Below are 9,509 nucleotides of genomic sequence, written 5' to 3' on the forward strand. Positions count from 1 at the left end.
GGGCGGCGGGGCTGGCCAGTGGCCTCTGCCCACAGCCCCCTCCGTCAGGGCCTCCGTCAGGGCCTCCTAGGGCGGGGGTGGGATGAACGAACTGCGGGACATGTAACCAAGGTGGCTGGACAGCTTGAACATCCCCAGGTGCAGGGACTTCTGTTCTGTCTTATTATTGAAGGAAAACGCAAACGAATGGTTCACTAAAGGGCGATGAGACGGCTCTCGGGTGCTGTGCCCTGACTTGTGGTTCAGGAAGTCTGGGGTCGGAGCACCTAAGCCACCGTGCCCAGCCCAGACGCCACTGGTTTTAGGATGAGTCCCCGGGAAAGTCGCTCCACCCCCAGGTCTGGGAGGTGTTCGGTGCCAGGCCTCCCGGGAGAGTACTGAGTGAGCTCAGGGTCTTGGGGGCCCCTCTGCTGCTGAGCGGGTCTCTCTGTCCCCCTCCTGTGAGCCCAGGTTCCTGTCACCCTCTAATAGGACTCGAGGTGACAGTGGACCCTAGTGACGGACAGGCCAGCTCAGTCCTCTGTCCTGGTGCCCACAGCTAAGCCTGGAGCCCAAAGCACAAACTCGGGATGCCAGGGGCAGGGCCAACGGGTAAACGTCAGGACATTTTACAAAAGGGCCGCCTCCCGCCTGGGCCTCAACCAGGAACCGGACCCACAACCTAGGTATGTGCCCTCACCGGAATCGAACCCGCAACCTTTTGGCCTATGGGATGACACTCCAACCAACTGAGCCACCTGGTTGGGGCTTTGATATATTTTTTAATCTCCTCTCTAAGTAGTAGTTGGCTCTTGATCTTTTATCATTGTTATATCAGACCTGAGGTTCCTATCTTTTATCGTCCGTTATTTATCTAGTTCTTTCTCCACTCAATGTCATAGTCTGGGGGGGTGGGGGAGGGAGGAATACTGAGGGAAACACTCAACCAGCTGCCTCTGAGGCAGCCACCCGAGAGCAGGGCTGCGGGCAGCTGGGGGGGCGCCTACCCCTCACCTTGGCTGCCCTCCTGTTTCAGCCAGGACTGGACGGGGTTGAACGCGATTGCCTCCATCTCGCACAGGAGGGTCTCCGGACCCGAGGAGACGGCCGTGTTGGACAAGGGGAAGAAGCATTCGCCCAGGTCCCCCACGCGAATGGGCTCGGCCGGGTCTGGCTCACCCTGCGGTAAACGGGAGGCAGACGGGTTAGGACGGTGGAGGAGGAGCAGGGGCCAGGCCCACCACGCTGCCTCATGCCTCTGACCCACATGCTCTGCTGGGGCCGCTCTCTGCTCCTGGGATGGCCTTCTCCTCGCCCTGTCCACCTGGCCGACAATCGTCATTTCCAAAACCCAGGAGGGAGGGCCCCTCCTCCAGGAAGCCTCTCTGATGTCCTGGGCAGGTCACAGTTCAAGCCCCTCTGGACACTGAGGTCCGTGAGGGCAGCGGAGGGTCCTCTTACTTGGATACAAAGTATCCAAGGCAACAAGGAGCAGCTGAGGCCGCTGGAAGCTGTGCTTGGGGTCCTGGCTGAACTTGTTGCTGTGTGACTCCAGGTAAATCTCTCCACCTCTCTGAGCCCCGCTGCCCGCATCTGACCAACAAGGGCTGAGGGCCTGGTCCACAGCAGGCGCTGCTCAAAGGGGGCCCGGGGAAGAAGCAGTGTCCTGGCTGAGTGGGCGGAGGCCAGCCTGCAAGGACAGACTCACTGTCCAGGAGCCCACAGGGCCGCTCACCTTGCTGTCTTTGGGGCGAAGCGGGCAGGCTGTGGGGTCCTCCAGACTCAGGTCATCGCCCAGCAGGATGGACGAGGACTTGTCTGAGTTCAGGGAGAAGGCTTCTGTCTCGGCCAGCTGCACCTGCAGGGAGAGGGGGCGGCCTTGGGTCACCCATGGGGTGGGGACTGGCAGGGCTGGACCCCCAGAAGGACACAGGATGGTGGCCAGAGAGGTTCCGAGATCTGTTGAGCACGGATGGCATGCCCACCTGGGGAGGGGGCCCAGCCTAGGCGGGGGCGGGGGGGGGGGTGGGGAGACACAATAGCGTCACAGCCAGTGAAGAGCCAGGCCCGGGCTGGGCCAGGGCAGGGGAGTTGCCGGGAGCCGGGAGCTCCAAAGCTGGTCCACTTGCTGGTCCACAGACCAAGTGTCCCTGGAGGCTGGCCATCGTGAGTCAGGGCAGTGTCTGCCCAGCGCTGGGCTCCCCCCACAAGGCCAGCCCCCGCAGGCGCCGGCTCACCTCCTGCTTGTCATGGCAGCTCCTGCAGCCGGCCGGGGAGGAGTAGTGGTGGAAGACGGACCCGGACAGGTTGTCGATGATGGTCAGCTCCCCCTCCAAGGAGTCCTTGATGATTAAAGAGACGCTGTCCAGCCACAGGTTCTCCTAGGCGGACAGGACGGGTGGGGACAGGTGGGATTATCACTGGTGGGGCCTGCGGGGTGGGCGGGGCACAGCTGCCCTCGGTCCTCTGCACCTGTGGCCTGGGCCCGACCCCTCGTCACAGGGTCACTCGGAGCTGAGCAGGGGGTCCCCAAAAGACAGAAGTCTCTGCCCAAGGCGCCCCGTCTACCCCAGGCCGGAGCCAGAGGGCCTCCATGGGGTGATGGGCAGGGCAGCAAATGCCAGGGCCCTGGCATCAGGAGGAGCAGTGACCGCAGCCCCTGCCCCGGGCTCTGGCCCTGGGGAGAGTCATGTCCCCTAACACCTGAGCCCTGATCTGAGCTTGTAGGAGGGGTGGACGAGCCCCTCTGGCCTCACCTGCACATCACTGTGCTTCTGGGCCCCAGGCAGGGCCCCCTGCTGCTCCGGGCCCTGACCCCCCTCCCATGTACAATGGGCGCTGGGCAGGCAGAGGGCGAGAGGCCTGACCGCTGGGACATCACCGGCACCTTTGTATGCCGGGGTTCATGTCCCAGCATCAAGAAGGGTTCAGGAATCTGGAAAAGGCTGTGTGCAGATGACATAGAAATCCAGAGACTAATAAAGAGTCCAGAGACGAGTTATAATTTTGAAAAGCATTGGGAGTCAGAGGACCTTCAGCCAAAGGAACTGAAGAGTCCCTCCTTGTCTAGGACCCTTGCTTTTATTCACACAATTTGTCCTAAGGCAAGGTGGAGATAATACACTTCAAAGGGTAAGGTTTCAAAGGGTACAGAAGCATTGTCAGTTTGGGGAATAGCCTACGGCTGTATAGGTGCTTGGCCAGTAGGAGGCAATAACATGGAGATTAAGATGCCCTTTAACTGTCTGGCAGCCATAATCAGTTTCCTATTCAGGTTTGGGGAAATGCCTTCAGCCATTCCCAACAGGTGACTACATGTGTGACTCAACCCTGTTGAGTCCCCAAGTTTCATCAACCTTTTGATGAAACTCTTGAAATTATGACATGCTGGAATTGGTCTACGGCATCTCGCCCTTTTTTATTATTTAAAATTTAACAAGAATGTATGTTTTAAGATTTTTAAATTCAATGGAAAGGACAGAGTTCTAACATGTCCCTTTAAATTGCTGCCAGGCATTAAAGGTATCAGTTTGCAGTAAGTTTCTTTTTGGGCCAACAGTTTTTAGAGTCCTAATTTCAATGTCCAACAGTTCTTAGGTGTACATGTCAGCAATGATATTTCAGTTCTGGATGGTGGACAAACGGTGGCAATCATCTCGAGCTCCAGCTCGGCGTCCATCTCGGCGTCCTCCTGCGCCTCCTTGTTGCTGTCGTCCAGGTGCTTCATGAGCACGGCCACCACCACGTTGATGAGCACGAACTGGGCTGTGAGCACGAAGCTGACGAAGTACAGCGGCGACACGAACTGCAGGCTGCTCAGGCAGCTGCGCTCGTCCTGGGTGCAGTCCCGCAGCGTGTCCTGCGGGCGGGGCAGCAAATGCCAGGGCCCTGGCATCAGGAGGAGCAGTGACCGCAGCCCCTGCCCCGGGCTCTGGCCCTGGGGAGAGTCATGTCCCCTAACACCTGAGCCCTGATCTGAGCTTGTAGGGGCGGACAGCGAGCCCCTCTGGCCTCACCTGCACATCGCTGTGCTTCTGGGCCCCAGGCAGGGCCCCCTGCTGCTCCGGGCCCTGCCCCCCCGTCCCATGTACAATGGGCGCTGGGCAGGCAGAGGGCAGGAGGCCTGACCGCCGGGACGTCTACAGGACCCTTGCTCTCGAACCCAGCCTGAGTTCTCCCTGCCCAGCCTGCCCACAAGTACCTTCATGATCCCGTTCCAGTTGTCGCCCGTGGAGACCTGGAAGAGCGTGAGGAAGGCCATGCCGAAGTTCTCGAAGGTGGCGTGCCGGCTCATGCCCTCGCACGGGTTCTCGTCGTTGCAGACTGAAAGGAAAGGCGGTCAGCTGGCCCGCTGCGGAGCCCGCCCGGCCTCCTCTCAGAACTCCCACGACAACCCTCGGAGGTGTGTGTGGACTGTGCCCTGCCCCCAGATGGAGAGACTGGGGCTCAGGGAGGTGGCACACAAGCTGGGGCTCAGGCTCAGGTGAGCCTGGCTCCTCCCCCAACTCCAGTATCAGTTCCAGAGGGAGAGGATGGGGTGGGTGCGGGCCGGCCGCCAGGGGAGCCCTGCTTTCTGGAGCTGGCCCGGGGTTGCCCTGGCTGTCCTGCTTGTAGGGGTGGCCCTGGCCCAGGATGGGCACTGGCTGGTGGGCTTGGAGGGGGCATCTCGAGAGGTCAGACAGCGTGGGGGCTCAAAGTGGGCATCCACGCGTAGGCCTGGGGTGTGCACGTGGACCCAGGCTAGCCCCTCTCAAAAGCTCCTACTCACACGGGAAGGGGTGCGGGTGGCGGCGAGCCTCCCACCCAACCCCCCAGGGCCTGCTGTTGGGGCATCTCCCCAATACAAAGACCCTGATGTGCCGGCCGGCGTGGCTCAGTGGTTGAGTGTCGACCTATAAACCAGGAGGTCATGGTTTGATCCCTGGTCAGGGCACATGCTCAGGTTGTGGGCTCAGCCCCCAGTATGGGACGTGCAGGAAGCAGCCGATCACTGATTCTCTCTCATCACTGATGTTTCTATCTCTCTCTCACCCTCTCCCTTCCTCTATGAAATCAATAAAAATATATTTTTTAAAAAGACCCTGATGTGACAGTCTCAGGGGGCTCTCAGGCCTCCCCCCAAAGGCCCTTCTCCAGATCCGGTCCCCCCCCCCCCCGGGGCCTGCTTCACTCACCCAGCTTCCCGAAGAGCTCCACGCCCAGGGCGGCGTAGATGAAGAAGAGCAGCATGAAGAGGAGGCCCAGGTTGCCCACCTGTGGAGACAGCAGGTGGGCTGGACTGGGCCTAGGTGGGGACGGGGGAGGTGAGGGGAGGCTGCAAGGCCAGGGAAGGGTTGGGGTGGGGGCCAGCAGGCTCCAGTTAAAGGGCCAGCCTGAGGGTCAGGGCAGCTGAAACATTTCACAGGCTCTGTGTCCATGCCTGCCACCCCCGCATGACCTCCTGGGGGACAGGCTGCCCAGCACGGGGCACAGATAATGGTAAAATGCTGGTGAAGCCTTTACTGTCAGCAGCCTGGATCCAAGCATTTCATATTCATTAGTTCACTTATCCACACGCTGATCCATAAACTCTCTTTTCCCCCCATTCTGCAGATTGAGAAAGAAACATACTGGGCAGTGAAATCCTGGCCCAGGGTCACATCGCTAATACTAGAGTAGGACTGAGATCCAAAGCCAGCCCACTGGCCCCAGGGCCCATGAACACAATCGCTACGCCATGTACCTGTGTGTGGTTAGTGCCATCCCCTGGGTGAATACAGAGAGGAAGGGACGGGTGTCTCTGCAATAACGCCTCCTCCTCCACGAAGCCCGCCTAGATTTCCTCCAGGCAGACTGGGATGCAGTCTGACAGTGTGAGTGTAACTGCTGTGCCCCTGCCACTGTCTCTGCCGCTCTGGGAAGCTCTTGAGAGCAGGAACATGACTAGATGAAGTCACATCTGCTTCCTCAGACCAGCACAGAGCGCAGCCACAGAGAGGAGTGGACATGGGAATCATGCAGAACTGTGGGCCCCAGAAGCGTCCTGCATGCCCAGCCACCCCTGTCCCACAGCTCCTGTGGGAGGAACACGTCCCAGATTCCAAACGTGTTTCCAATCTATCTGTACGCCAGAGACCGCTTCTTACTACGGATAAGAAAAGGCTCAAACACATTCTTGCCCTGGAAGTGAAATATCTCCTGGAGCCCTCAGAAGGCCGGCGTGAATAAGTCCGAAGACGCTGGCATTAATTGCTGAAAAGTAAACCGCGTTAATCACAGCCTCCTAATGCCTTTTTGCAGCAGAGGAGGGTTCCCTTCCGAGCTGCTCTACAATCACACCAACAGTGTCTGACTAATTAAATGATGCTCATTCATTAATGAAATGAGCACATACCGAGCACCTATGAGGCAACGTGTGAGGCCCTGGCAGCGAGGAGATGGTGCGGGAGTGGCCGGGGCCCTGGGCTCAGCTCCCCGCCTCTGCAGGCCCCAGTCAGGAGCATTTGTGAGCCAGCGTCCACCTCACCCTTCCTATCAGTCCATCGCTCCTCCCTCAGCATCTTCCAGAGCCTGTATGGCTGCAGCCACCTCCTCTCCCACCTCCCTGCCTCCAGCCTCTCCCTCCAGTCCATCTACCTCGGAGTTGCCAGAGCAACCTTCTAAAAGGGTGAGGCCATGCCTGGCCAGCGTGGCTCAGTGGTTGAGTGTCGAGCTATGAACCAGGAGGTCATTGTTCGAGGAGGTCACGATTCAATTCCCGGTCAGGGCATATGCCCGGGTTGCAGGCTCGATCCCCAGTATGGGGCCTGCAGAAGGCAGCCGATCGATGATTCTCTCTCATCATTGATGTTCTATCTCTCTCCCTCTCTCCCTCCTCTCTGAAAGCCAAAAAAATATATATTTAAAAAAATAAAAATAAATAAGAGGGTGAGGCTTCCCTTGTCTAGAACCTCCTGTGGTGCCCACTGCCTGCAGGACAGAGCCCAAGTTTGCTGGCCTGGCATCAAAGGCCTGACCCAGCCCTGCAGACCCCCTCCCAGCCTGACCTCCTCGCTGACTCCAGCCACAGGCGACAGACCCCACTTGCATATTCTGTCCCCGAGGCAGGAAAGACCCTCTCTCCGTCTTTGACTGGGAACTGCTCCCTCCCCACCCCTCAAAGCCCAGGTCACCAGTCACCTCCCCCGAGGAGCCTTCCCTGATGTCCCTTCCCTCTGCATAGGAGGAAAGGGGCTAAAGTTTAATTTTTATAGCACTTTACAGAGAACAAGGAACGGTCCAGGGTCAGCTAATAGATGTTGAAGGGTAAGCCTGCGGCCATGCCACGTGCTAATTGGCACTTGAGTCTCTTAAAGTTGCTGACATAATTGTAATTACTATTGAGCCAGGGACCACCTGGGCATCTTCATGTGCCCTCTGCCAACTCAGGGATGGTCTGGGGAACCACCCAAGGATACCCAGGGGTCAGAACAAGGAGGTTGGGGTGTGGGGGAGGGAAGAAGGCCAATATAGCTGGGGGCACACACCACCCCATCCCCATTCCTAGCAGACGCTCACACAGCATTTCCTATGACCCCCGTCCCATTCCTTTCCTATAGGCAAGGAAACCAAGGCAGGAGAAGGTGAGTCACATGCCCAGGGTCTCACAGGGGACGAAGCTTTGATCCCAGGCTGGATGATGGGAGTCTGAGCTCCACCCACTTCCTGCCCGCACACCCCGCAGGCCCAGCACTCACCCCGTCTTCCATGCGGCAAATCTTTTGAAGAGACTTAGTGTTAGGAAAAGCCACATCTCTTTGCATGAATGCCCCTGCTTTCGATCAGACCTGGTGAGAGTCATGGCGCTTTCCCTTTGCAACTGGGCTGCTGGGAAGCTCACACCAAACTGGAGAACGGAACTCGCTAACATTCGTAGCCCAGGTCCCCGCGAGAACTAGCTGTGCTTTCGCCTCCCCTGAGCTGTTCGTCTTTTATCCTCATGTGCAGTGTGCTGTGTCTGTGCCTTTTATCTTAAGATGCCTGAAGTTCCTTAAGACTAGATGAGTCATAACGAATAAACAAGTGTGCGTGAGGCGCACCTCAGAGCAGAGGCCACCCTGGGGGGAGGGAGAAGGGGAGCCTCAAGTAGTCAGGACAGCAGGGGAGGGAGAGACTGGAATCTCAGACTTCCCAGGAGGATGAAAGATGACCCCTCTGTGGCCCTGACCCTATGTCCCTCCCACTGACCAATGGGATAATTTCCTAGGATCTGTACCCATACCAGGGTCTCGGGCTGTCCCCTCCTAGAATCTCAAAACAGAACCTCTCTGTCCACATCACCACCTCCTTCTGCCAAGTCACCCTACAAGGTCAAGTTCAAAGTCCCCTGACACCTTCCCTGATTTCCGGTCTGTGTCAGGGCCCCTTCCCTCTCCCCAGCACAGTGCAGGCCCCTGGCCACACTGCCCTGCAGCATCTGTCTCCCCTACCAGCCTGCTGACTCCTGAGGGCGGAATGTGGGTCCCCAGGGGCCAGCCCAGGGCCCGATAAGGAGCGGGGTTGGCAAGTACTTGGTGACATCAGCAAGAAAGAGGCAAGACACCTGCTCCCTCTCCCACAGTCCCAGCTCACACTGCTCCTCTGGAGACAAGGTTCTGCGCTGGCTCTGGGCAGATTTTGGGAGAAGGGAAGTCGGGGCTTGCCCCCCAGGGCCCAGCATGGCACCAACAACAGGCAGGAGGGGCCGCTGGGGGAGGCGGCTCTTACCTGGGGCAGAGCTTGCACCACCGTGTCCAGCAGGGCCCGCATGCCCGTGGCCATGGAAGCGCTGGCTCTGGGCGGACTTGGGGAGAAGGGGAGTCGGGGCTCGCCCCCCAGGGCCCAGCATGGCACCAACAACAGGCAGGAGGGGCCGCTGGGGGAGGCGGCTCTTACCTGGGGCAGAGCTTGCACCACCGTGTCCAGCAGGGCCCGCATGCCCGTGGCCATCTTCAGCAGCTTCAGCACTGTGGGGAGACCCAGCGGCCACTCAGCCAGGCCCGTGGGTGGGGCGCGTGCACGTGTGCGAGTGCCACAGAACGTGGTGTAGTTACAGGGTGAGTGGGTTGTGCATGAAAACTTGTGGCACAAGGTGTAGACATCGGTGTAAAAAAGACCAAAAGACAGAGGGCACGCCCAGTGGGAACCAAGGGATATAAAGTATATGAGTGAAAAAAAAAGCGTAAAGAGTGACCCCCTAATTCACCGATGAGGAAAAATGACCATCCAGTGAGTGCCCAGGCCTCTTCCTGTGGCTACAGAGGACTCCAGCGTTACCCCAAGCTCTGCTCAGCCATCCCTACCTCGGGACCTGGAGGCCACAGCAGGTGCAGGGGGAGGGGAAGAGGCACCTGGGGAACAGGGAGGCAGGGGGTCTTTGAAAGAAGTGTGGGAGCGGCCTTGGGGTGGTGGGAGGTTTGGGAGAAGAAAGGGGATTTTAAGAAGCTTGAGGCCCCTGTGTCCCAGCTGGTGTTGGAGAAATGAAAGGAGAAATGCTGGTGAGGAATTTCAAGCTGAGGCTGGGCCGCATGGGT

The 9,509-nt window shown here is 58.7% G+C and overlaps 2 protein-coding genes across 2 annotated transcripts in view; both read right to left on the reverse strand.

Annotated features, from left to right (window-relative positions):
- Positions 1 to 9,186, reverse strand: part of LOC106726959 (voltage-dependent T-type calcium channel subunit alpha-1I-like) — a 31,961-nt gene extending 22,775 nt beyond the window's left edge. The window contains exons 1-4 of the mRNA XM_014543827.1: positions 8,872 to 9,186; positions 5,154 to 5,232; positions 4,181 to 4,302; positions 3,623 to 3,838 (exon numbers count right to left, since the gene is read on the reverse strand). Of these exons, the coding sequence (XP_014399313.1) occupies positions 3,623 to 3,838; positions 4,181 to 4,302; positions 5,154 to 5,232; positions 8,872 to 8,925 (471 nt within the window). The 5' untranslated portion in view covers positions 8,926 to 9,186. The remainder of the gene's footprint in view (positions 1 to 3,622; positions 3,839 to 4,180; positions 4,303 to 5,153; positions 5,233 to 8,871) is intronic.
- Positions 9,187 to 9,248: 62 nt separating this feature from the next.
- CACNA1I (calcium channel, voltage-dependent, T type, alpha 1I subunit) overlaps positions 9,249 to 9,509 on the reverse strand; it is a 35,876-nt gene continuing 35,615 nt past the window's right edge. Inside the window, exon 23 of the mRNA XM_014543828.1 lies at positions 9,249 to 9,326. Coding sequence (XP_014399314.1) covers positions 9,249 to 9,326 — 78 coding nt within the window. The remainder of the gene's footprint in view (positions 9,327 to 9,509) is intronic.

The sequence above is a fragment of the Myotis brandtii genome, unplaced genomic scaffold (assembly GCF_000412655.1).
Source record: "Myotis brandtii unplaced genomic scaffold, ASM41265v1 scaffold339, whole genome shotgun sequence".
Taxonomy (NCBI): Eukaryota; Metazoa; Chordata; class Mammalia; order Chiroptera; family Vespertilionidae; genus Myotis; species Myotis brandtii.